We start from the raw sequence: 26,180 nt of genomic DNA on the forward strand, positions 1-26,180 counted from the left end.
GTTCTATATACAAACACAAAAAAAGCCCCCACCTGCACTGACCTAAGGCACTTCAAAATAATATATAGAGGTGATTAAGAAACATTTCTTATAAATGAATTACCTTGGGTAAAATCAATCTACAGATTTTAATTCAAATGCTGCACTATACCTAAAAATCTATATATTTAAATTTGATATAATTAACAGTCCACACACTGAACTATCCATCCATCCATTTTCCAACCCGCTGAATCCGAACACAAGGTCACGGGGGTCTGCTGGAGCCAATCCCAGCCAACACAGGGCACAAGGCAGGAACCAATCCTGGGCAGGGTGCCAACCCACCGCAGCACACTTAACTATGGATGCTTAAACGTTTGAAGTATACTCTAAATTTTTATTTGCAGCACAATCATATTTAGTATTATGCTAAATTAAGAGCAATCCCAAATCTTTTCCATCATGTACATAAATGATCCACTCTTCATCTCAATGGAGGGGCATTTGCTACTGAGTGGCGAAAAAAAGTAACAAGTGAATAAATATGTACAATGGTCTTATTCATACATGAAGTCTTCCTAGAGAATCGGAATGACTGTGAAATGTTTTGATTTTGCCTTGGCTCCACCAGTCTCTTCAGCGGGATAGCTGCTCAGGTGCCAACTTTGCCTTTTCTCCAACTGTGTTAAGGTACATGCAGACAAAAAATTGAGTTCTTATCAGGTTAAGATGACATCTTTTTCAAGGTGCAAGTCAATACATCATGGCACAGAAATGGCAAAAATATATATATTTTTTTCCAGCCTTCTCCATTTGTACTTGCTCGACGTTGCAAAAAAGAAGTTTATCATCATAATGTCTGGTCACCTGAAAAATTCAATGTATTCCCTGAACTAGCACAATGTTCCAGGCTCTAGGACTTGCTTGTTTTGTTTTCTGTTCCTTTGGTTGTCTTTCTGTACCTGAAGCTATTTAATGGGTTCTGCCTTTTGTTCTGTTGATAATGAAAAATAAAAATATGTCAAGAAAAACAGCTGGTGATGTTATTTAACAATTTCTGTTTGTGTTATATCAGTGAATAGCTTTATTATTATTAGCTATGTAAACGTTCTTTTAATATGAAATGAGGAGAACAAGTACTGATTTTTAACTCCTGAGAAAATGCAGGAGACTTTACTCTCTCAAACATATAAAATATTTTCAGGGAAAAAATAAATAAAATTAAGCAACAATGACTATGTCTGGTACTAAAACAAAAAAGCTGCAATTGATACAGTGTCACAGGAAAACAAATTTACACGTCCTTTCAAGTACACAACACACAGTATCATACACATTTCCAGCTATTTTATTTAAATTTAAATTATGAATTAACTGTATTAACCTGTTCATTTATTTAAAATTCCTCAATCATCTACATGAACTGAGAGGTAATCACCTATATAAAAGCACTAAATGTAAATAAAATGAATTTCTTCATAATCTGATCAAATATCCCCAAGACTTCAAGGAATAGAAGAAAAACAAAAAGGTCATTGAAAAACAAAGTAGTTCAGCAATGTTCTGCAGTCCCCTGTGGAAGTGACTGCTTGTAGGGTAATGCAGTTGTAAAATATATTTATAACTATCTTTTTAACTCTAAGTTCTTCTGTTTTGCACTTAAACTTCTGATCTCTGTCACAGTTTAGCTAACCACACCAAATGAGGGAGTGTTAGTAGAGACAGAAGGCAGACTGATTAACACACGGGAGATTTTTCTGCAGTCAGAAGAGCAGACAGACAGTTTGCAGACAAGCAGCAGTTAGAAAAAGGTCAAAACTTTAAATGGTAAAATGATTTTTTTCTCTAGTTTCCACATCTGTAAAAACAAATCTTTCAAACCAGTAGTTATCTTTGTGCACATATGCTGATGTTGACAGAGATTATGTTTATGGGTGATTTCTCAGATTTATTGTGTTACAATACTTAACTTCTGAGTTACACAGCTAGTTTTCAGAGGGTGTTTTTGAGATGTCTCACCTCAGCCCTTACATGCTTTTTAAAAGTCAGCTTCAGGCAGGAAGAACAGCATACATACAGTCCTAGAATGGAGGAGCCTGGACATCAACTCCAGAGCAACCATGAAACATATGAGAGGCTCTCACTGGAAGAAGGCGGTCAAACTGTACTCAGTGACTGGAGCAGCCTGAATAGCCCTTAGTAGCCTCACTGTAAAGAGCTCTAGCAAAAGCAGGTATTGATTTTCTTTAATTCCACTATTATTTTCAGTTGTATATATTTTGCATGTTGCTACAATTATACAGGGTGGTGCAGACCATTTAACTTCATTTGTGCATTTTTCCCTCTTGCACAGTCACAGCACAAAATGCTGTTTTAATGAATTATTTATTTATGGTTCAGCCACATAGTTTGAGAATAGGCCTGGGTAAAAATATCAATCTTCTCATTAATCGTTATTTTTCATTTAAACGATTCGATATTGATTGATGTTGTGAATCTCTAGTTGCTTAATAAATAGATGTAGATTTTTGCTCATCTTTGTTTTTGGTATCTGGTCCAGAAGATTCCACTAATAAGCCTGTTAAGGCTTTTTATGGGAAAATGCACTTTACTACATTGCACAGAATGGTGTGTCCTCCAAATGTAAAATTAGTGCCTACACTTAAAACAGACGTGTGGAATTACTATGGATTCAAACAGTGTGTCAATAAAGAGAAATTTCAGTTAGCTATATGTTTATTTTAAAACTAAACAATTTAAACACAATCGTTAAAACTTGAATTGATTTTTTTTTAATGATGTCAACCTAGCAGGGGCTGCAGCTCCCAGTTTGAAATGCATTGGCTTAGATTGTAAAGGATGTCAAACAATGAGATTAAGGAAAAACATGTTATATGTGTTTGTCTAAATTAGTTAAAATTGTGAAATGATAAAAACGTTTTGTAAAGCATACTCACATATCTTCTTGGTACATCCCTAGACTTCATCAAAGAATTCTTTTGCCTCTTCTTCTTAATTAAAGGACATGCTACCCCTTTCAGAGTTTGAGGAACTAGAGAAGAAGAAAAAAACCAGAATGAACACTCTGTGGGTGCCAAACGTTAAAAGAAACCTAACCTCACAAGAAATAAACATTACAAAGTCTTGACAGAAAAACATGTTAACTGCAGGGCCATGATTTCTTGTGGTGGGTGCACTGCAACTGAAACCTCCTTTAACAAAGTATTTTATTTTCTTGTGTTACTGGCATTTATCATAAACTAGCCAAAGTACTCGGTGCTGCCCAGGTATATTTGTAGAATGGGTTTTGGAAAGAAAGCAAAGATTTATGTGTTTTTTAATGTTGACCCTGTTGTTATTGCTAGCTATCCCAACTGTAATCCACACTGCCCCTCTATCAAAGTCTATGCTCTCCTGAGTTGAGAATTTATTCTTTTTTGGGCCCGACTGAATTCCAGAATTACAGTAACTCCTTGCTGGGTTGTAACCGTGAAAGCTGTCATGTCCAGCTCGTCTATCCTCTTAGTTCAAGGTAGACCATTTACAGTTCTTAAATTAGGTATAAAAGCCAAAAAAGCAAGATTTGAACGACAATACTTTGATTCTCCATTGTGTTGCACTGAACCCATACTTTTGATCAACTAACACCCCCCTGCAAAAGCACCTGATTCTCCTTTTTATATTGCAGTAGATATGAATAGCACACAGCATTGCTGGGGTAAGTGATGTTAATCACTGGTCATTTGTCTGCTAGTCTTGCTTTATTCTGTTCAGGTGTTTTGCTTACTCTAAACCAGCAGGTGGCACTGCTGTGCAGACTGTAGCACGTAGCGGAGGTGAAAGGAAAAAAAAACTTTTCAGTCTATTTTGTCTGTAGGGTGCTAGAGAGCAACTATACAAAATATGGTGCAGATTGGTTAGAGGGTGTAGGATTGTATATACAGACAGACATTTTATTTTTTTTATATATTATATATACACAAACTAGGTTAAGAAGGGAGGTGATGATTAGTGAGCAGCAGTATGGTTTCATGCCAAGAAAGAGCACCACAGATGCAATGTTTGCTCTGAGGGTGTTGATGGAGAAGTTTAGAGAAGGCCAGAAGGAGTTGCATTGCGTCTTTGTGGACCTGGAGAAAGTATATGACAGGGTGCCTCGAGAGGAGCTGTGGTATTGTATGAGGAAGTCGGGAGTGGCAGAGAAGTATGTGGCGCAGTGGTAGTGCTGCTGCTTTGCAGTAAGGAGACTGTGGAAGAGTGTGTGGTAGTGCTGCTGCTTTGCAGTAAGGAGACTGTGGAAGAGTGTGGGTTCGCTTCCCGGTTCCTCCCTGTGTGGATAGCGCTTTGAGTACTGAGAAAAGCGCTATATAAATGTAATGAATTATTATTATTTATGTAAGAGTTGTACAGGATATGTACAAGGGAAGTGTGACAGTGGTGAGGTCTGCAGTAGGAGCAACAGATGCATTCAAGTTGGAGGTGGGATTACATCAGGGATTGGCTCTGAGCCCTTTCTTATTTGCAATGGTGATGGACAGGTTGACAGACGAGATTAGACAGGAGTCCCCATGGACTATGATGTTTGCTGATGACATTGTGTTCTGTAGCAATAATAGGGAGCAGGTTGAGGAGACCCTGGAGAGGTGGAGATATGCTCTAGAGAGGAGAGGAATGAAGGTCAGTAGGAATAAGACAGAATACATGTGTGTAAATGAGAGGGAGGTCAGTGGAATGGTGAGGATGCAGGAAGTAGAGTTGGCGGATGAGTTTAAATACTTGGGATCAACAGTACAGAGTAATGGGGATTGTGGAAGAGATGTGAAAAAGAGAGTGCAGGCAGGGTGGAATGGGTGGAGAAGAGTGACAGGAGTAATTTGTGACAGATGGGTATCAGCAAGAGTAAAAGGGAAGGTCTATAGGACAGTAGTGAGACCAGCTATGTTATATGGGTTGGAGATGGTGGCACTGACCAGAAAGCAGGAGACAAAGCTGGAGTTAAAGATGCTAAGATTTGCACTGGGTATGACGAGGATGGATAGGATTAGAAATGAGTACATTAGAGGGTCAGCTCAAGTTGGATGGTTGGGAGACAAGGTCAGAGAGGCGAGATTGTGTTGGTTTGGACATGTGCAGAGGAGAGATGCTGAGTATATTGGGAGAAGGATGCTAAGGATAGAGCTGCCAGGCAAGAGGAAAAGAGGTAGGCCTAAGTGAATGTTTATGGATGTGGTGAGAGAGGACATGCAGGTGATGGGTGTAACAGAACAAGATGCAGAGGACAGAAAGATATGGAAGAAGATGATCTGCTGTGGCAACCCCTAACTGGAGCAGCCGAAAGAAGAAGAAGATATATACACATTTATATATCAATTAAACCTACAAATTTATTGTGAACGCCCTATAACGTGGTGCCTCCTATTGGGACGAATCAGAGAACACAATGACACCTCAGTTAGATGATGTTATAATAACACTGATCTCTCACCACTTTCAACAGTGTGATCAACTTATTATTGAGCAAAAACAAACTGACAGGAATAAACTGACATAACATACAAAGTAACCCAAACCACCCACTCCCACCCATCTTGAGCCAAGGGATTATTTATATATTTAAAAAAATAAATCCATCCATCCATTTTCCAACCCGCTGAATCCGAACACAGGGTCACGGGGGTCTGCTGGAGCCAATCCCAGCCAACACAGGGCACAAGGCAGGAACCAATCCTGGGCAGGGTGCCAACCCACCGCAGGACACACACACAAACACACCAAGCACACACTAGGGCCAATTTAGAATCGCCAATCCACCTAACCTGCATGTCTTTGGTCTGTGGGAGGAAACCGGAGCGCCTGGAGGAAACCCACGCAGACACGAGGAGAACATGCAAACTCCACGCAGGGAGGACCCGGGAAGCGAACCCGGGTCTCCTAACTGCGAGGCAGCACCGTTACCACTGCGCCACCGTGCCGCCCTAAAAAATACAAAGAGTTACAGGCTGAGATTTAAACAATTAAGCCGTAGCAGACCAGTATTCAATGCACTGCTGGAAGCACCATTAACCCGCACTGCAGACAACTGAAGATGTATTAAATTGTAGAAGGGGGACACCCAGTTGCTGACAGTGACACATTCAGGTGTCTTCCAGCGGGAGGCAATGATTAGTTTGCGTTCACAGAATTTGAGCAGGAAGCCTAGAAAGGTCTAAATAAAGAAATATTTGAGGTAACAGAGGGATACAACAGGAATGAAAGAAAGACAGTGGGTGACATACGTGTGTCCAAAAGGAAAAGTGGGGGACAGTGCCGGAACATGTAGAGAAAAGTGCCATGTTAACCAAGGGAACATAATTGACAAGACAGGATCAGCACCGAGGCCCATCAGAAACCGCTCCCGGGGAGTAGGATAGAGTCTGTAGAATTTTGAACCGGGTGTGCTGAAGTTTGGGTTTCTAGAAAAAAAGCCTTACATTGGAGAGAACTGTGTCCTATGAAAGGAGTGAAGGGAGATGAGAAAGGTCTCTGGAGCAAAGAGAAATCAAGGGCAGTGGTTTACATGATGCTTTGCAAAGTAAAGAGTAGAGGGTAGACACAGATTTTTTTCTTGGGAAAAACAAAACAAAGAGTGATTTGGTAGGGGGGTATTCAGCGAAATCCCACATGTTCTGAGCACTGATTGGAATTGAAGGTAGAAAAAGAAACTGGAACCAGGGAGATTAAAATGTGCTTGTAAAGACTGGAACACCATAAGCCCCAAACTATTAAACAGATCTCCCACCATACTAACTTCAGCATGCTGCAAAGGAGGAAATACACAGGGCCGGCCACCAATTGAGATAGCAGGGTTATGATATATAGGAGTGAAGGAGTGCCATTTTCCACAGGGTGCAAGTAACTTTTCCACACAATGCCAGATGTTGATGGAGAATAGCAAAAATAGTTCCCAAGGAATGTTTGGTGACTTTAGGCTTCAAGGAGGTAAACAGGGCACCTTGAAATGAAAGTGGGAAAAGCAAGAGAGGATTCTATAGGGAGCCATGGAGGGGAATGAGGGGGAGGACACAGCCATTACTTACTTTTTCACATGATTGTACAACTATAAAAAATTATAGGACTATTCCAGCATTACAATTCAACCTCTGCTCTGCCAGGGCTGAGTGAACAGAGTCAATGTGTCCAAAACAAATGTACTAGACATCTCTTTATAGAGCTCAAATAAATTCAACATTTTACATGCTCATAACTATTTTTAGTCTTGAAATATATGAGACAGTGCAGGAGTAAGTGTGGCAGAAAGTGAAGCCTAGCTATGTCAGCGGTCTTGTAAGAAGGCAGTTCTCGAGAGCTGGACTCCTCTCCACTGAGCCCTGTAGCTGCACAGTCACTAAAGAGGGCACAAATCTTCTCTCCTGCTGACTTTAGTGCTACATTCACTCATTTTTCACATACTAATAGTTTAAATTGTTGTAAAGAGCAGAAAAATGAAAAACATTTACAATACTGCTGGCACATAAAGAGTAAATAAATAAAAGTACAATTTTTGTTATGGGAGCTAAGCAGGAAGTATTGGAGGAGTAAAGCAAAGATCAGAGAAGACTGAATATAACAAAAATCAGGAATATTGTATAATTTAAAAACTTAGATTGCTACTACTACAAATTAAAAAACAACATTAAATGCAATATTTGATTCAAAATTGTAAAAGTTCAAGATGAAGACTCTTATTTTCATATCTCCCATGAATTACTATAAAAACATAATTTGTGTTTATTTTCTGAACCTGTACTCAGTGAAAAGCACTGAGAAATATATATGAATAAACTGATCTGAAGTTATAATACGTTTATAAAACATCAACAACACAAATTAACCCTTAAGCTGCCGGAAACGGCTATAGTCGCTTCCAAGTGCAATTTGCCAGCACACCAGAGCTGATCAGTCAGTGCCATTTTTTCGTTGAGCAGCCAGCTCATGACCACTACCGCCCCCTGCAGCCTCACTGTCCCCTGGGATTCAGCCGCTGTATTAGACTAGCCTGCAAGTATCCGCGTTTACCTCTGTGTGCTTGCGTGCAGCCAGTTCAAGCGCAGTTGGCTCAGTGATTTAGTGAATTTCATCAATGGTGTCAGTTGCACCTTGTACATATTGTTCCAGTAGTTTTTTTTAAATAGTTTTTACAGTTCATTAGCAGTTTGTAAAATGACCAGTGCTGCAGTAATTATGATGTTCTTTGCATGAAAAAAAAATGTGTTCCATTAAAATTTCACTTTTTCTTGGTGAATTGTGACGTTTACTTAAAAAGTGCAGTGCTTCCAGGGGTGCATTAACCCCCACGTACGTGTCAGTTTAAGGGTTAAAATATTAATTGGATACATAAAGATGTCAGAGCAAAATGTAAAACATTACAAAATCTGTCAAGATAAACTACATGAACATCTTTGACCGACTAAGTAGCATGTGCATCAGATGTTCATACCATTCGCACTTCTACAATATACTCAATGAGAGCTGATAGTCTACTTACTGAGATAGTCAGGCACATTTTTAAGGTGAGGTTTCACAATAGCAGGGTGGAGGTCTTTATCGTGACGTAGCAGCTGCAGATCCCTGGGATTATCTTCAAAGTAAGTCTGTGGGAGTTAAGTCAAAAACATATAAAAATGAATTTCTCATAAATACTTATGATTACCAAATGCTTCACCTTCTAAAACTCAGTAACCTGTACTCTCTTACACTGGCATCTCCTCATAATGGATTATTATATTTTAAGTGAAAGTGTTGTGTCAAAGGACTCTGAAAATAAAACCAAGTTCAAGGACATACCTTAAGCTTTTCTGAATTCAGCAGCTCATTTTTAATTTCTTTCAGCCTTGCCTCCCGCACAGCTTGCTTGGTAACAGAACGCATAGCATCCTGAGATGACGAAGATAAAGAAAAGTTTATACCTAACTTTACAGCGATCTAAATCCACACAGCAGTCATGTGACATGCCTATTACTTACTCTGCATCTGTATCTGAAGCCTTCAATCTCTTGCATCTTAAATGTATAAGGCTTCAAGGAACAACTCGAGTCCTCTAAAAGAAAGTAAATGTTTAAAGAAGACTGAGCATGCCAGGTTTATGAAATATTTAGAAACGCACACCCCATAATTCAGTCTTCTACTTTTAACATAACACCACTTGCCCTGCCCGTGTGTGTAAATTTCACTCAGATTTAACAAACAGCATTACCTGTCGTTAGTGCTTCCTGAATTTCTGACAACTGCTGCAGTTCAGAATGTGAAACAAAAGTCAAAGCTGTGCCAGGATTGTCTGCTCGAGCAGTCCTTCAGAAACAGAAAATTGAGATCATGGTGTTTGCCATACTATGAAACATTTTGAGAGCAAGTTCTTAACAGTTATGTGATGTGTATTCTGACTATTGACCAGTGAAGGCCAATAAGCCTAATTATAAAATAGTTAGACAATTACAAGTTTTTCTTTTTGTTACTAACAAAAAAACAAAAACCTTAAAATAGACTATAGAGTCTAAAACATTACGAAAATAATGATTTACAGAAGACTTTTAAATCGATATTTTTACATACTAGAATTGCGTGCCTCAAAAACAATCCTACCACCAGGCATTTTTCCCCCACAGTGTTTTTGTGATGTCAGTCTTAATTTGGTTAAAAATCACTTCTGTGGTCTCCTCCATCACCTGCCAATGTGCTTTAAGTATTATTAATGAATCTCACAGTATTTCCTTTTTGGTGTGTCCCAAATACTTCTTATCGTTTACACTGCAGTTAAAAAGGATCCATTGAGGGACAGGCTTTTTCTGATTTTTACAAATAAAGATTCAGTATATGACAACATATATACTGTATGCACTTTGTTGTTTAGCTAAAAATTAAATACATGCATTATATACTCTCACCTTCCTCATATTTTACAATGGATTTTGATACAATTAACTGACCACAGAATGGCAGTAGATCTTTGAGGCAGCAACACTAACCACTATGTCACTTCTTTTCAGAAACTTTTAGCGTAATGGATTTATCTGATAATCTTGGAGATATTCAAGGTATTTTAAGGCTTAAACACAACAGCTTCAATTTGAAATTAGTTTTCCAATGTTAAACAATAAAGCTGAAAACAAACAGATAAAACTCCTCCCAGTGATCTCAATCAGCTTACTTAACGGCAGGGACCCTAACTTTCTGGGACATACAGGAAACTGAGGAAGCCCTAGCACTTTTACACAAGTCTTATTCATAAGAGGTAGATAACAGTCGCTCTGTTAGAATACTAACAAATGAAAATCACAGTAAACACCACCTATTTTGTGACCTGGCATAAATGAGATTTAACCTGGAAGATTGGATACAAAGTAAGGACTTGAGCCAAATGCCAGTTTATTGCAAAGCTTTCACAAACACAGCTCCTTACACTGGTGCAATTTGGCAATTTAAAATCAACAACCGATGGTATACCTTTTAGATGAAGCCTACAACACAGACAGAGAAACCCACACAAAACTGACATTGTGTCCAAGCACTGTGCCCATCATGCTACCCTCATACTAAAATCATTTAAGAACCTTAACCCTCTCAATTGCTCTCTGAAGGTGTAATGTTCATTTTCTGGGATCACCCCGGCACACCCCCTTACTGAATGGTTATCGAAGCATACATTTTCTGAGCACTAAACTTGGCTAATTTAAAAAAATAATGAAGAATGTGAATACCTTCCAACTCTATGTATATAGGATTCCAAAGTCGGGGGGAAGTCAAAATTAATAACATTTGCCACATTCTGAAAGTCAATTCCTCTTGAGACACCATACTCCTTGTCCTGACCACTGTAGTAATGGTGATAACAAAAACACTTAATGATTATCAAAGCAAAAGGAAAACTGCAAACATCAGAAATGGCAGGAGATCAAATTTCCTGTGACATATGACATTTTACATAAAATTAGGTTTGTGCTTATGAATTTATGGTTAGGACTATTTTAACAGATTTGTCAAAAAATAACCTTAGACCTTTATTTACCTGGAGCTATGGTTTTGTTTCCTTTTCTTCTTTTTGCTTTTCTTTTCATCTGTCGTTGATACTGGTTTTGGATCATTAAGACACTGCTCATCTGTGGCAATAATGTAGTCATAGAAGCCTTTATTAAACTGTTGAATAATGTGACACCTGACATAAAAAGACAACAAATGAACGAAAAAAAAAAAGAAACTGCTTACTAAATGTAAATTAGTGACACATTTCCTGAATTTTATTATTAACTAGCCAGGTAATTAAAAAACATTTACTAACTCTTGCCCTCTGTGTACCTTCAGTGCCTTTCCTCTGTATTTACGTGTGTGAACGTCTCTTCACTGGCTCTCCAGTAAAGCCGGAGTCTAAGACTCTGTCATTATTTTTAAGGCACCTTTCTCGCCTCCTGTCTGGTTTTCTACTTTCTGTCTTTGAAAGCAACTCTTATGTTGCGTCATCACAGCAAAACTGAAACCAAAGCCAAACCAACCAATCATATTGCTCAAAGGGGCAGGACACGCAGATCTTAGCGTTTATTTTGTTATACAGTAGACAGATTTATAAACATAAATCTGACACCTTGCATTTTGACCCAAGTCCACATAACTAACTGCAAAACACACTAGCAGTAGTTGCATGTTAAATATAACACATTTGCTGAAAATATTTTTTATGTTTCCTCCTAATTCCTTCTAGTAATTATTAAATAAATAAGATTTTAATTTGATTGTTCTTCAGAATTTAAGTACATTTCTTAAATTGACAATTTCATTGTGAATATTTAAAGAAAATTTGCGTTTAGGTGTCAAACTGACTTAGAATAGAATAGTTGAAACACAAACCTAAAATTTAGTTTTTCTCTTCTCTGTCATTTGAATGTTAAAATAGCATAAACAAAAGCTACAACCTTGGCTACATGTACATTAATACACACATTTAAATTAATTGTAGAACAAAGTGAGCCTTCTCGCAAGGCTTCCAGTGGCACAGATGGCATTCTGAAACCTTTTCAAAGACATTCACTTAAAGTTTCCTAACAGCAATTTGACCTCTTGTCTAGTCAGATGGACAACCATGAGCAGGACCTGACTTGTATCTGGAAATGAACTGTGACCCGATCAGCAGAAGTCAGAACTAGGTGTGCATCATCTCTTTACTCTTTCATTTCCTTTTTGGAGTTCTTGTGGCTAGACAAGCTCTAGAATCCTTTTGAGTACCTTTTGTGCCACTGACTGGAATCAATCAAAAGCTTTTACTTCAAGAAAGGACTAGCTTGTACAAGACAAGCTCTTAGACTCAAAGGACAACTTGTCTGTTAGATTGTTTATTTATAATTGTAAATAAGAGTCAGACCTGGACTGAATAGGGAGTTCAGAGTTGAGGACACAAGCAGGAATACTGAACTGCTCCAAAAACAGCTTTAAGCGATAGCAGCGGTCAATGCAGCCAACAAACAGAAGAGTCTTGCCACGGACTAGCCGCAGTTTTAGTAAAGTGTAGATAAGTAGAAACTTGTCCTCCTCTTCACAACAGATGTGGTATTGTGTGAGCTGGGAGCTGTTGGGTAGTTGGGACCCTTGAAGCTTCAGGATCACCTATAAAGATAAACACAAGAAGTCAAAATCATTTATACAATGAAACAGACTGCACAGTCAATCTCCAGAATTATCTTGGAAGCACCACAATCATACTGGCTCTAACTGTCTGTAATCAGTAATAAAATATTTTTTTGGTTAGTCAGTAAAAAGAAAAAAAGATAAGCAAAATAATGGACTTTACTCTGCATCGCACATATTAAAAAGAAAAAAAAATCAACTGAAAATAAGCTAGAAACAAAAGAGGATGGATTCTGATTTATTGTTCTATATAAGAAATATGCAGTTATGGCAGTGTAAGCAATAATGTACTTATGATTTATTGAAGGATGCTGCTCTACCTTACGCAACCTGACAGAACATGTAATCACAATTAATAATTTAAAGCTCAGAAAAACAAATATTAACAAATGGATTTATTTCAATGTGAAGAACATTACAGTGACTGATTCTTCTAAAATAAAAACAGAACACACAGAACTGCTTACTTTTAAAAAGCACATTCTGTGACTTAGTCAGCAGTAGCACCACAATTAAGTGGACCTTCCTACAAGTATCCATTTAAAATCCTGGGGGTGGTGTTAACTCAAATGGAAAAGGGTCTGAAGAGCTACAGTGTGCACGAAGATATTCAAGGAAAAAGGAAATTAAAGACTTATATCAAAATAATATTTACTATTTAAGATATTTTTGCAATTATTTTATAGAAAATACAGTGGGTGTTTTATTTGATTAGTCTCTCATCTCTCAAAAACTCTAAAACCATCTCACCGGATTATGAAGAATAAGCTTCTTCAGTGACTCAACATCTTCATTAAATGTAGCCGACATCAAAAAGGCTTGGTAGATCTTTGGCAGATGACTATTGGAAATAAAATCATATATAAAAATATATAGTGTGTGTTATACAGTCATAAGAAAAACTGCATGCCATGAAATGTTTTTTCTCTTTTAACAACATATGTGGACATATTAAGATTTGACCAGTTAAACAATACCTATAATAAAGGGGATATAACAAACATATGGCATATTTATATTTTGTACTCCATTGTATAAGTTTGATAAACATAAATGTAAATTTTGCATGTGGAAAAATTAAGTACATGCCTTCATTTATCACTACCACAAATACCAAAAATTAGAATCAGATGTAAATCATTAGCACATCATAAGAGAGGATCTTGTCTGAACATTCTTGTCTGATACACTCTTAAGTACTGTAGCTGCTCTGGAACAGCATTTGCTGTTTGATGTACACAACTGCAGAAAGCTCTACATAACTAACCTCACAGAATAGCACCAAGTCTTCTGCATTGTGATGTAAGAAATTAATTTCTCTGTGACTTAGTTCCCTGTTCTAGAACCGGAGATACTCATATTAGATTGGTTTGCTGTAAAGTCTTCCTTTCTTTCTTTTGCTTCTACTCATTTTCCTAAAGCACCTTGTTATTATAAGACATTCATTGTTTAAAACATGCTTCTGATTGGTTGGCATTTTTTACAAAATGAGATAACCCAAAACATAACACGAGCAAAGTCAAAGTCAGAACATTTGCTGGATCTCACCAGAGCAAGTTTTTGAGATCATTCTCAAAGCCAAAGGAAAATATCAAGTCTGCCTCATCAATAACAAGCATTTCCAAGGAATTCTTCAGAGTGAGATTCTGAGCATTCATGTGAGCCAGAACCCGGGAGGGAGTACCCACAACAATGTCTGGCTTCTCCATGAGGATGGGTCTACAAAACACAAACACAAAGGTTAGCTCGTAATCGCAGTGTTTTTAAACATCATTTCTTCTGGCTCCTCTAAAACGTTTCAAGGATGCTCACCTCTGTGCCGAAATATCAGCCTGACCACAGATGTTTGCCACTCGCACATCCCTAGCACAAAAAGCAGTCAGTTGGCAGATCATGATTTGAACCTGCTGTCCCAGCTCTTTGCTGGGCACAAGAATTAGAGCACGAACGGCTTGTTCTGTTATACGCTGTAAAAAGAGACAACAAAAATGTCCAGTTATGTTTTTCTAACATTTAAAGGATATTTACAGTAATGGCAATGGTTAAAGTATAAAAAGATGAATACTTGTTTTATGTATGTGCCTTCAGTATGCATGGATATGTACTGACCTACCAGTAGTATTTACTGAGCAGTCATTCTGTAGTGTGTACTTAGGCTGTCTATGGTCTTGATCAGTCCAAAGTGATTTGAATGTCATAGGAAAAGTTTAACAAAATTCAATTTTAAACAGTAATTATGAATTCTATTCATTTTAAAATGTGTGATGTACATTTCTACGGCTAAATAATTTTTTGAAATATGATTAACAACACTTTTCTTATAAAGCACTTTGGACTGTAAAAAGGAAACAAAGAAAAAACTTAAGAAAAACAAATTAAAATAGATAACAAAAAATTGAATAAATGGCACACCTAAAATATTAAACATGAACATATCAATTCACACTTACATAACACAGATCTACAAGTAACAGATTAAAAAAAAGATCTTATTTCTAGATTTATTTCAAGTCTGTAATGATAAGTCTGGTGCTATGCTTAGATGACCATTAAACAAGACATTAAAAAAACCCTTCAGGTGCTAAAATGTTGGGAAAAAACAAAATTTGCAAGGGTTCCAATGCCAAAAGACCTCCCAGCATCCACTAGGCATCATTTACTGTTTTACAAAATTTATCATGAAGAATATTTTAGATGCACAAAAAATGACTACATTGCACTAAACAGCCCTTACTACGTTCTGAGATTATTCAGGTTGGGAAGCTGAAAGGCAGTTCTGCTCACTAATCATGGCCCTGGAGAGTGGGACTTGCTGCAATCTCACTGTACTCTACAAACATGACAATAATGACCCTATAAGCCTATTCTAGCAAGGCTGTAATTAAAAAATATAAGACACAAGCGTGGGGGGGTTTAATGTGGCTTATGATTACAAATCTTCATTGCTTCTGTGATACATCAGATTGATTACATTTCTGATTGAACACACTTCCAGATTTTGTTTCACTGAAACTTGCTTAAATTCTTACACTTCGTTTGTAATTCCTATTTTTAAAATTAACAAAATATTTTGTGACGTGTCATTGTAGAATATATAACTCAACACACAGATGTTACCCAACATATACCAACTACAAAGCCACAAAACCACATTCTTAATTTTTTCCTCCATATGAGATTTAATCTTTTCTAAACAAAATCAAGTGAATGAGACAGAGTTGTTATTGAGAGAAAGGCTGTACCTGCTTGATGGTCAGGATGTGCTGAATAACCGGCACCGCATACGCAGCGGTTTTCCCAGAGCCAGTGCGAGCTCTTGCCAAAATGTCTTTTCCATCGAGTGCAAGAGGGATTGCCTTCTCTTGGATCAAGGTGGGCTGAAACCAACCTATGTCTGCTATAGCCTGGGATGAGAAAAACTAGTAAATCATGGGAAGGAACAGCATGTCGAAATAAATTAAAAAAAAAAACTGCAGAAAAGAGGCACACACTGCTATGAAAAATGGGGAGGAAACAAAATACACATGGACAGCTTGATAAAAAAAGAGCTACAAGGAAGGTTTAATAATATGGCTGTCAAGACATAAACCAATTTGGACTAAATGTGATACAATCAGTGTGTTTACATGTATTTCGATAAACCAGTTATCCATAGAAATCTGACTTCTAAAATGCCATGTAAAGCTTTATTCCAGTTAGAGAAATTAGGTTGTTGGCCACTAAGAAACCTGGTTAACAGAGAGAGAGATTTCACCACAAACAACCAAATTATACGGCCATGTAAACCCATAGCAGGGTTAGTGTTAAGGATTTTGTAGTCTGCGCATGTCTGTTGCACTCTTTCAACCTGCACATGTATTTGCTTCTCACACTCTTTCAGCAACCATGGGTAGAAGCATCCAGAAAATTAATTTCCAGAGGCAAATATTTGGTGATTGCATTATTCCTTCTCCTGGCTGAAATAATCAGTCACGACATTTTAGAAACCACCAAATTTGTACTGATAAGCCGAATACACAGTACTAAATTAGGATCCACAATCTCAAGAACAATAGGGTAACACATTAAAAGTAACTTGCATTAAGCAATTGGATAACGTTTTAAAGCAACAAGTAACCTAAAGCAATACTTATGTTACCGAAGTAAAAATTCCAGTGTTGTTATTATTTCATAAGCACTCAATCACACAGCTAAGCAGAACAGAGCTTGTTAAATGCAATTTGGTAACAAAGACCTAGAACGTACTTATAAAATACAAGAAAATCATCACAGGCATCATTTTTATTTACAGAGTTACGGTGGTTGATGATAAAGTTTGATTGTTTTTTACACAATTTAATGACTGCAGCATTTTTGCAAAGGAGAACTCCAGAAGACATGTAAAAGTGAATTTTTAAGAAACCAGGTTTCTGCCTTAACTGGGTTATTCACCTTAACACCATCAAGTGTGGGAATGTAAATGTACTCAATGAAGTGACTGTGAGCAAGAATCCCTTAAAGCCAGAAGGAGAATAAACACTTTTATTCTGTAAGAAAGCTTCAGAGAGAGGACAGGATACAAATTATAAACAACATATAGCCAATGTAAAAAAGCAATGACCCAAAAACAAATTTTGCAGTTCATGTAGGATAAGTACACCAGCAGCCATCACAAATTCAAATGTAACATTCGCGAAACTGCTTAAAACCCAGTTGAAGATATTTGGGGACTGCAGATAATCCTGGATAAGGCACCATCCATAGCTGGGCCTACTCACATACACCCACAAGGGTCCAACTCCAAATAACAAAACTCACCCAGGAGACACAAATCAGGGATATGGAAAGAAAACAAGAGTGTCTGTAAAAACCCAGAGACACAGAGAGAACATACAAACCACACACAGATACTGATCGAGTTGTCATTTGAACCCAGGAGTGCTGCATTTGTGAGGCATCAGCGCAAACCAAATAAGCAGATACTGTAACTTATTCTCTAGCAGATAACTTTGTAATGATATCTTTTTAGCAGGTGTGCTGTTGTCATCTCTTCCATCCTAATTTTGTCTGCCTAGATGCAGATTTTGGATACATACTTGTACAATACATACAGCCGGCCCCCATTTCATTCTTTACTTTGTAAGCACAGTGAACTTCCATTAGGAATGGTTTTATGATTGTTTATGTGCCTGTTATAAATCCTCACAATATAATGAGTCAAAATACTCCATGGCTGAAGTTCTTCAGGATCGCAGCATACACTTTACAATCTGAGCACTTCCTTGTATTCCACATTTAGCAAATGCATAGTATTACTGTTAGAACAGTAACGATGATGACAATGATTAATATATCTTAATATTAACAATTCAGACAGAACTTTATTTGCCCCAGGGAGAAATATGTCTTTTTACAGACACTCTTTATATAAATAAATAAGCAGATAAATATATAGATATACATACACACTATGGTCTAAACACACATCAGAAAGGCTAAAAAGACAGGCAAATTTTTAAAATAAAGAAAACTTCTCACTTGGCTGTCCCAGTCCCAGTGTGGCATTATGCAGACGTATTGCTGTTGGTATGAAGAGGCCCCAGTAGCGCATCTTGACAAACTTCAGCTGAATAACGCGACGGCTGAAAGTCTTCAGTGTTATTGTGTCAGAGGCAGGATGTGCAGCATTTTACATAATGGCCCTCAGTTTTGTTTAAGTTCTCTCCCTTGCTACTTTCCAATATGTGAAATTAATTACAAATGAAACACACAATTGCTACATGGTATGAACTGAGGTTTTGTATCATTTTTACTAAACGTATTGTTTACATTTTAAAGCTGGTATTCTGTTTGTAAAATGGAACTACCATTAATCAAATATCTGACCCATTATGTTATAATGTTGTACGTATATACAGTGCATCCAGAAAGTATTCACAGCGCATCACTTTTTCCACATTTTGTTATGTTACAGCCTTATTCCAAAATGGATTAAATTCATTTTTTTCCTCAGAATTCTACACACAACACCCCATAATGACAACGTGAAAAAACGTTTACTTGAGATTTTTGCAAATTTATTAAAAATAAAAAAATTGAGAAAGCACATGTACATAAGTATTCACAGCCTTTGCATGAAACTCAAAATTGAGCTCAGGTGCATCCTGTTTCCCCTGATCATCCTTGAGATGTTTCTGCAGCTTAATTGGAGTCCACCTGTGGTAAATTCAGTTGACTGGACATGATTTGGAAAGGCACACACCTGTCTATATAAGGTCCCACAGCTGACAGTTCATGTCAGAGCACAAACCAAGCATGAAGTCAAAAGAATTGTCTGTAGACCTCCGAGACAGGATTGTCTCGAGGCACAAATCTGGAGAAGGTTACAGAAAAATTTCTGCTGCTTTGAAGGTCTCAATGAGCACAGTGGCCTCCATCATCCGTAAGTGGAAGAAGTTCGAAACCACCAGGACTCTTCCTAGAGCTGGCCGGCCATCTAAACTGAGCGATCGGGGGAGAAGGGCCTTAGTCAGGGAGGTGACCAAGAACCCGATAGTCACTCTGTCAGAGCTCCAGAGGTCCTGTGTGGAGAGTGGAGAACCTTCCAGAAGGACAACCAGCTCTTCAGCAATCCACCAATCAGGCCAGTATGGTAGAGTGGCCAGACGGAAGCCACTCCTTAGTAAAAGGCACATGGCAGCCCGCCTGGAGTTTGCCAAAAGGCACCTGAAGGACTCTCAGACCATGAGAAAGAAAATTCTCTGGTCTGATGAGACAAAGATTGAGCTCTTTGGTGTGAATGCCAGGCGTCACGTTTGGAGGAAACCAGGCACTGCTCATCACCAGGCCAATACCATCCCTACAGTGAAGCATGGTGGTGGCAGCATCATGCTGTGGGGATGTTTTTCAGCGGCAGGGACTGGGAGACTAATCAGGATAAAGGGAAAGATGACTACAGCAATGTACAGAAACATCCGGGATGAAAACCTGCTCCAGAGCGCTCTTGACCTCAGACTGGGGCGACGGTTCATCTTTCAGCATGACATCGACCCTAAGCACACAGCCAAGATATCAAAGGAGTGGCTTCAGGACAACTCTGTGAATGTCCTTGAGTGGCCCAGCCAGAGCCCAGACTTGAATCCGATTGAACATCTCTGGAGAGATCTTAAAATGGCTGTGCACCGACGCTTCCCATCCAACCTGATGGAGCTTGAGAGGTGCTGCAAAGAGGAATAAACGAAACTGGCCAAGGATAGGTGTGCCAAGCTTGTGACATCATATTCAACAAGACTTGAGGCTGTAATTGCTGACAAAGGTGCATCGACAAAGTATTGAGCAAAGGCTGTGAATACTTATGTACATGTGATTTCTCAGTTTTTTTATTTTTAATAATTTGCAAAAACCTCAAGTAAACTTTTTTCACGTTGTCATTATGGGGTGTTGTGTGTAGAATTCTGAGGAAAAAAATGAATTTAATCCATTTTGGAATAAGGCTGTAACATAACAAAATGTGGAAAAAGTGATGCGCTGTGAATACTTCCCGGTTGCACTGTATTAGTTGCATTTACACATTCTGTAAATAAAATAAAATAAATTCAAATGTATATTCATTTACCTCATAGCTGTAGTAAACTTGTACTTTTCTTTGGCATCATTTTTTTAAAAATGGAGTGGACAGGAGAAGGCAACATCAAGACAAACATGAGGCAGAGTAGATGATGGTGACAAGCAGAGAGGTACCTGTGTGTCTTGTTTGCAAAGAAAATGGAGGGAGTTGTCTGTTGACATATTCCAGCCTATGTCAGGTATAGAAAGAGTTATTTTGGCCTTCAATAAAATTGAGTTTGACACTCTTTCTCTAGAGTTCACTCAGAATGGTAAGTGAGCAGCAGTTCTGTGGACGGAAACGACTTGTTGAGAGAGGTCAGGCAGGCTGGTTTGAGCCGACAGAAAGGCTACAGTACTACCATGGTGAGAAGGAAAGCCTCCGTGCATATACAAAATGTTGGACCTTGAGGCAGATATGACTACAACAGCAGAAGACCATGTTGAGTTCCAACTCCTGTCAGCCAAGAAAAGAAAGCTGAGGCTGCACTGGGCACAAACTCACCAAAACTGGGCGGTTGAAGGCTGGACAAAACATAGCCTGGTCTGTTGGGGCACACAGATGGTAGGGACAGAATTTGGCACCAACAGCATGAATCTATGCACCTAACCTGCCTTGTGTCAACAGTCCAGGCTTGTAGTGGTGGTGAGCAATAGTGTGGGAATGTACTCCTGGTAATCTCCTGGATTGTGAATAACAATCAATCATCGCTGGACTAGCATAGCCTATTTGAGTATTGCTACTCACCATGTGCATCCCTTCATGACCACAATTTATCCTTCTTTTAAGGGATGCTTCCAGAATGATAACGCACCATCTCACAAAGCAAAACACTTCTCAATCTGGTTTCATGACCATTGAGATGTGGTAGAGCAGGAGATTTGCAGCATGGATGTGCAGCTGACTAATCTGCAGAAATAGTGTGATGCAATCATGTCAACATGGACCAGAAAGTTTTCCTTTTACTGAACTCCTTTTTCACTTTATCAATAAAAATTTGATTAACAAAAAAAAAAATAGGAATCCATGCCATGCAGAACTTCGAGAGCAAATGGAGGCCCTAACAGGGAGTAATGCAGCAGTTTGCAAAATATGTGTATATGCTGAACTTGAAAGTCACATTGGATCAAGGAATCAATCACATCTTCGTCAACAATGATAACAATTAGTAATTAGCATCACACCTCTTGTGAGGATTGCCATGGGATTTTGGAACCACTCTATTCTGTATTCTATTCTTCTGTGCACATTACTTTACGAGAAATGTCACCAAATGCTCGAAAGTCTGGACGGTGACTCGTCTGAGGACTACCTCGACAGCAGGTGACACAACCCCGTCAATCCTGTTTGAAGTCGGCAACTGAGGATTTGGAGGAACGCATGAGAAGGCCTTGGACAGCATCGATCCATCGTCAGGTCCACTCCGGCACATACCCACACTCGTCCTGGGCAAATGTGGAATCGCCAGGACACCTGGTCAAGCACGTCTTTGTGGAAATGGCACAGAGTGCCGTAGAAAACCTCTTTCCACGGAGAGAACACGCCTAAGCAGATGGATTTTTTTTAAAAAACCTACTCACTTTCCAAGTGGGACTCGTGATTTCAAATAAACTTTTTTCCCCAGATGCCCTGACACTAGATTTGTCATAACTCAGAACACGAAGCACGTTTAAGAAGATGAATGTACGAACGTCTTACCACGTACGGGCTCGGTGTTTTTACTTGTGCCGTCACCTAAACTGGAGGATGATTTACGGTCACAAACAATATATTCGCCGGTACCTCCACACCAGCATCAGGTTTGAGAACTGTGGCAGTTCCTTGCCTGCAGCTGCTAGCTTTAACAAGTTAAACACGCAGCCTCGGATTAAGTGTAAAAGCGATACACCAAAGTCACTAGCCCACGTAAACCACACTGTCAAAAATATCTGCTGTGAAGGCATAGCTAACTCTAATTCTTCACAGGCACCTCTTTCCTGTCTATCGCGAACTTTTACCTTCAAGATGCGATCTTCCAGTCCCATCTCGTGAAACTGCAATCTATCCGTAGCCATGTTTCCACGTGCAGTGTGTGGAAAGAAGCGAAGTGCCAATGAGCAGGGAAAGAACATCCGCGATGACTACAGTGCAGGAGAGGCAGCGCCGCCTGCCGAGCGGAGGTCGCAGTGCCCTGCTGCCGTTCATTGATGGTCGAAGGGGACTGAGAAATAACCTCTTGGTCAGAGCAGATACAGTGATACAGTGGTCCCCAACCTTTTTGACACCAAGGACAGTTTTACTAGAAGAAAATTTTTCCAGGGACCGGAGGATTCGGAGGGCAGTTTTATACACAATTTATATTACATTTCTATTATTATTAAGTTATAATATCGTAATTGAAATTATGCAACTTACCATAATGCAGAATCAGTGGTTAGCCCTGAGCTTGTTTTCCTGTAACCAGACGATCCCATCTGGGGACGATGGAAGACAGTGACAAGCGAAGTGTGTTGCTTATGTTCAGTCTACTCCGTAATCTCGTTTTGGTTGCTGTCACTCCAGAAAACGCTGCCTCACAAAGATAGGATGTTGGAAATGGAAGCAGACTTTTCAGTGCTTTTGTGGCAACCTCAGGATATTCCTCCTTGACTTTAATCCAAAACGTATGGAGATTTGAAGTTGTCTCAAACATACTTTTAAGGCCACCGTCATTTTCAACCTCAAGCAGTTGATCCTCTTCAAGCACAGACAAAGTTGATTCAACTGGCTTATTCACAAATGGGTCACAGATCCATTCCTTCACATTTCGTGGGTCTTTTCTGGTTGGAAATAATGTCAAAACTCTATTGAAAGCTGAGATAGGTGATCATACACCTGCTGGGAGAAAGAAGGCCCTGGCTTGGTATCTTTAACAACCTCTGCTAACGTTTGAAACATATCAAAAATCCCAATGTTCACTCGTCGGCCCCATAAATCAACTTTGGCTTTGAATGCAGCCACTTTATCTGCCAACTTAAACAACGGGTATCTTCTGCCTCTGCCCCACGTGCTGCTGCTCCACTACTGCCTCAGATTTTCCTCCCCAGGCTCCTCCAGCCCGGCTGGATACTGAGTCTGCAGAGTGGGCAAAGGTGGGGTGCCAAATAGTACCTGTATGCCTGTTCACATTGTGAGGTTTCTGAACTCTTTTGTTCTATTGCCGCATAAGATTGTTTGTCCATTGCCAGGGCAGAGCAACAGCAGGCTCACAGTGTTGCAGTGAAGCGTCACAGGAGCGAATCCTAAAAGATCGGGGTCACGCTATAAGCCCATGTCCCCAAAACACGAGACTGAGTCTCAGTACTTTAGCAAAACCAGCTTTATTCAGCTTGAAACAGGAACAGCAGGGTTATTTATTGGAGCGTGATCTGCCACTCACTTATACACAGACACAGCAGTCAGGCAGGGTCGTGGCCAGGTTAGTGGCCAAGTAATACTGTGCCCTGCATTTACAACGTTCCTTGCATATCCCATCGAGATCTTTTCTGTTTGCTTTGGTGGAGAGACGCATCAGAGCCGTTTCTATAGGAGGGTGACAATGAGTTAAATGCCAATAGATGTTTTTCAAATGTTGAGGAGCAATAAGCAAAAGGTATCACTGAAAACCACCAAAAACAAAAACAACAAAAAAAAAACTACGAGAAAAGTTTGATGAAATAATTTTTTTACAATGTTTCTGTTTGGGGGGTCGTTGTGCACAACTGAGCTGCGACCACAGAACTAACTGCTCTGTGGATGATTCATTCAAGCATTTCAAGGTCACTTCGTTGTAATGAAAGCATCTGCTGAATGTTCTTCGTAGTAACGAGATTTCTATAGACGCGTGTCATATGGGGAAACTGTCGGGACCATAAAAATACTTTGTTGTAATACTCTGTCACCTCGGTCTCTCTCTTCTGTCTGCGCCGCTGTAAAGCCCCACCCGCCCAGCGTTCTGAAAAGTGTCCTCAGTGAAGGGGGCAGCCATTTTGCTGTAGCCCTTCACTGAATGAGTCTCTGTTGCCGGCAGTTCTCTCGTGGCCTGGGGGTTGGGGACCCCTGGTCAAATACATAGCGAGAGCATGGCTAAATGCTTGTCCCACAGTTGCGGCGATTAAGAAGTATGAATAAATATGATAAATAAATAAGAGCAGCAGAATTTAAAGTTTATAAATACAATAATTGTGCAAATAATTACAGAATATAGCATACAATTACACATACATCAGCAGGAGGGCACAGTACGCAGTACATGGCAGGTAGGATCAGGTTACAGGAGTTCAGTTACCTTATGGCCAGCAGAAAGAAGCTGTCCCTGAAGCGGATGGAGCGAGTGGTGTGACTCTTCAGAAGGCAGAAATGAATAGATAAAGGATTGGATTCAGATCCCCTCAAGACATCTGGTTGAGTAGATGGTATGAAGCTGTGGAAGGAAGGTCAGACCCAAAGATTTCAGGAGCTGTACTGCCGGGTCCTCGGAGTACTTTGTGATCCTGGCAAGTCAGGTAACCAAACCACACTGGGATGCACCCGATCATGATACTTCCAATAGAGCGGTAGAAGTTCACACCAAAGCCCTTTGGTCTCCTCAGGAGAAAGGGCCTGTGCTGGTGCTGAGCCTTTTTGAGTAAGCAAGTGGCCTCGACAAACCGTGAAAGGCAGTCGATCATCTGCACACACACGGGAACCTGAAGCGGCTGTCTGGACAGTTTGAACTCTTCTGCACAACTAATGTACAGTATGGATAGCACCTGTGATTTTCTACTGTATGTAGAACACATACACATAACTGGGCAAATTGAACTTTTTAAAAATTAATTATTCAATATTTTCTGTAGAATGCACTTGTCAGCCTCTTCTTACATTGAAGTATAATTTTATGAAATGTTAAATAATATGTGAAAATAAGCTTGTCATCCTGAAAACATTACTACAGTCGAATTTAAAGCATTGCCGTTTAAATATTAACATCTGCTTTACCGTATTTAAATTTGAAGTGCAACTATGAACTTTTACACAAGAAATAAACAAATACACCTAAAGAATCCACTAAACAGTGTCATCTCCAGACAGAGGAGCAGCTTCAGCGACAGACTGCTGTCAATGTCCTGCTCCACTGACAGACTGAGGAGATCATTACTCCCCCACACTATGCGACTCTTCAATTCCACCCGGGGGGGGGGGGGGGGGGGGGTCAAACGTTAACATTATTCAAAGTTATTGTCTTTTTTTACCTGCATTTTTATTACTGTTTAATTTAATATTGTTTTTGTATAAGTATGCTGCTGCCGGAGTATGTGAATTTCCCCTTGGGATTAATAAAGTATCTATCTATCTATCTAAAGGTATTTGTGTAATGTCTCTGGTACTTCCCTGTTTTGGAATTTGAATTCGCTGTTCTACTTTTTAAAGTTTTAAAATTATTTTTTAACAAACTCTCACAAAGACTGGAGCGTAACACTTTACATGTTGATATACAGCACGTCTGCTTGTTCAACAAGGTTTAGACTACGTTCCTAGCTAAAATGATACTTTAAATTAACTTTTATTATCCTGCAAGTCAGCAGGATACGTCTTGAGGTGCACTGTGTTTATGATAACGGGTGTTATTACACTGTTTGCTGCGAATATGCTGTGTTCTACGGAAGCTCTGAACCGCACAGTGAAAAAAATGATGGGATACCCCTTATCTCGTACGGATCCATCTTGTCAAAAACGTGACAATAAAAATCTGCCGCAACACGATTTAGATCTCTGCTGAGTCTTTAAAGATTGCAGTTCGTTTTGCACAGTGCAAGAGATGACCCAGTGTGCCAGGTTTGCCAGTGGATTTGACTAGGATATTCAAGTTTGGCTTTTTAACAAGGGTATATTTCTTGTCTGAAAACGGTGGGAGTTAAAGTGGCCCGATTTGGATTTAACTCTTTAGACGCACGTTAAATCCCACACTTCATTGGTGTAGATAAGT

The 26,180-nt window shown here is 39.2% G+C and overlaps 1 protein-coding gene across 1 annotated transcript; it reads right to left on the reverse strand.

Annotated features, from left to right (window-relative positions):
• Positions 1 to 351: 351 nt before the first annotated feature.
• Positions 352 to 22,403, reverse strand: ddx56 (DEAD (Asp-Glu-Ala-Asp) box helicase 56). Its single transcript, XM_028799988.2, has 14 exons — positions 22,213 to 22,403; positions 15,873 to 16,034; positions 14,443 to 14,597; positions 14,179 to 14,349; positions 13,381 to 13,471; positions 12,368 to 12,609; positions 11,024 to 11,170; positions 10,716 to 10,829; positions 9,215 to 9,309; positions 8,985 to 9,058; positions 8,806 to 8,895; positions 8,507 to 8,612; positions 2,940 to 3,034; positions 352 to 976 (listed from the first exon to the last, which is right to left on the reverse strand). Exons 1-14 carry the CDS (start codon positions 22,324 to 22,326, stop codon positions 896 to 898), a joined length of 1,737 nt encoding a protein of 578 aa, XP_028655821.1. The 5' UTR covers positions 22,327 to 22,403; the 3' UTR covers positions 352 to 895.
• Positions 22,404 to 26,180: the final 3,777 nt, after the last annotated feature.

The sequence above is a fragment of the Erpetoichthys calabaricus genome, chromosome 1, assembly GCF_900747795.2.
Source record: "Erpetoichthys calabaricus chromosome 1, fErpCal1.3, whole genome shotgun sequence".
NCBI classification, from domain to species: domain Eukaryota; kingdom Metazoa; phylum Chordata; class Cladistia; order Polypteriformes; family Polypteridae; genus Erpetoichthys; species Erpetoichthys calabaricus.

Coding starts and splice junctions, on each gene's coding strand:
- ddx56 (XM_028799988.2), bottom strand. CDS start 22,326: ATGTTCTTTCCCTGCTCATTGGCACTTCGCTTCTTTCCACACACTGCA. Junction 9,310..10,715: donor TATATACATAGAGTTGGAAG/GTATTCACATTC, acceptor CTGTTTCTGAAG/GACTGCTCGAGCAGACAATC. Junction 3,035..8,506: donor AAATGTGCCTGACTATCTCA/GTAAGTAGACTA, acceptor CTTCTTCTCTAG/TTCCTCAAACTCTGAAAGGG.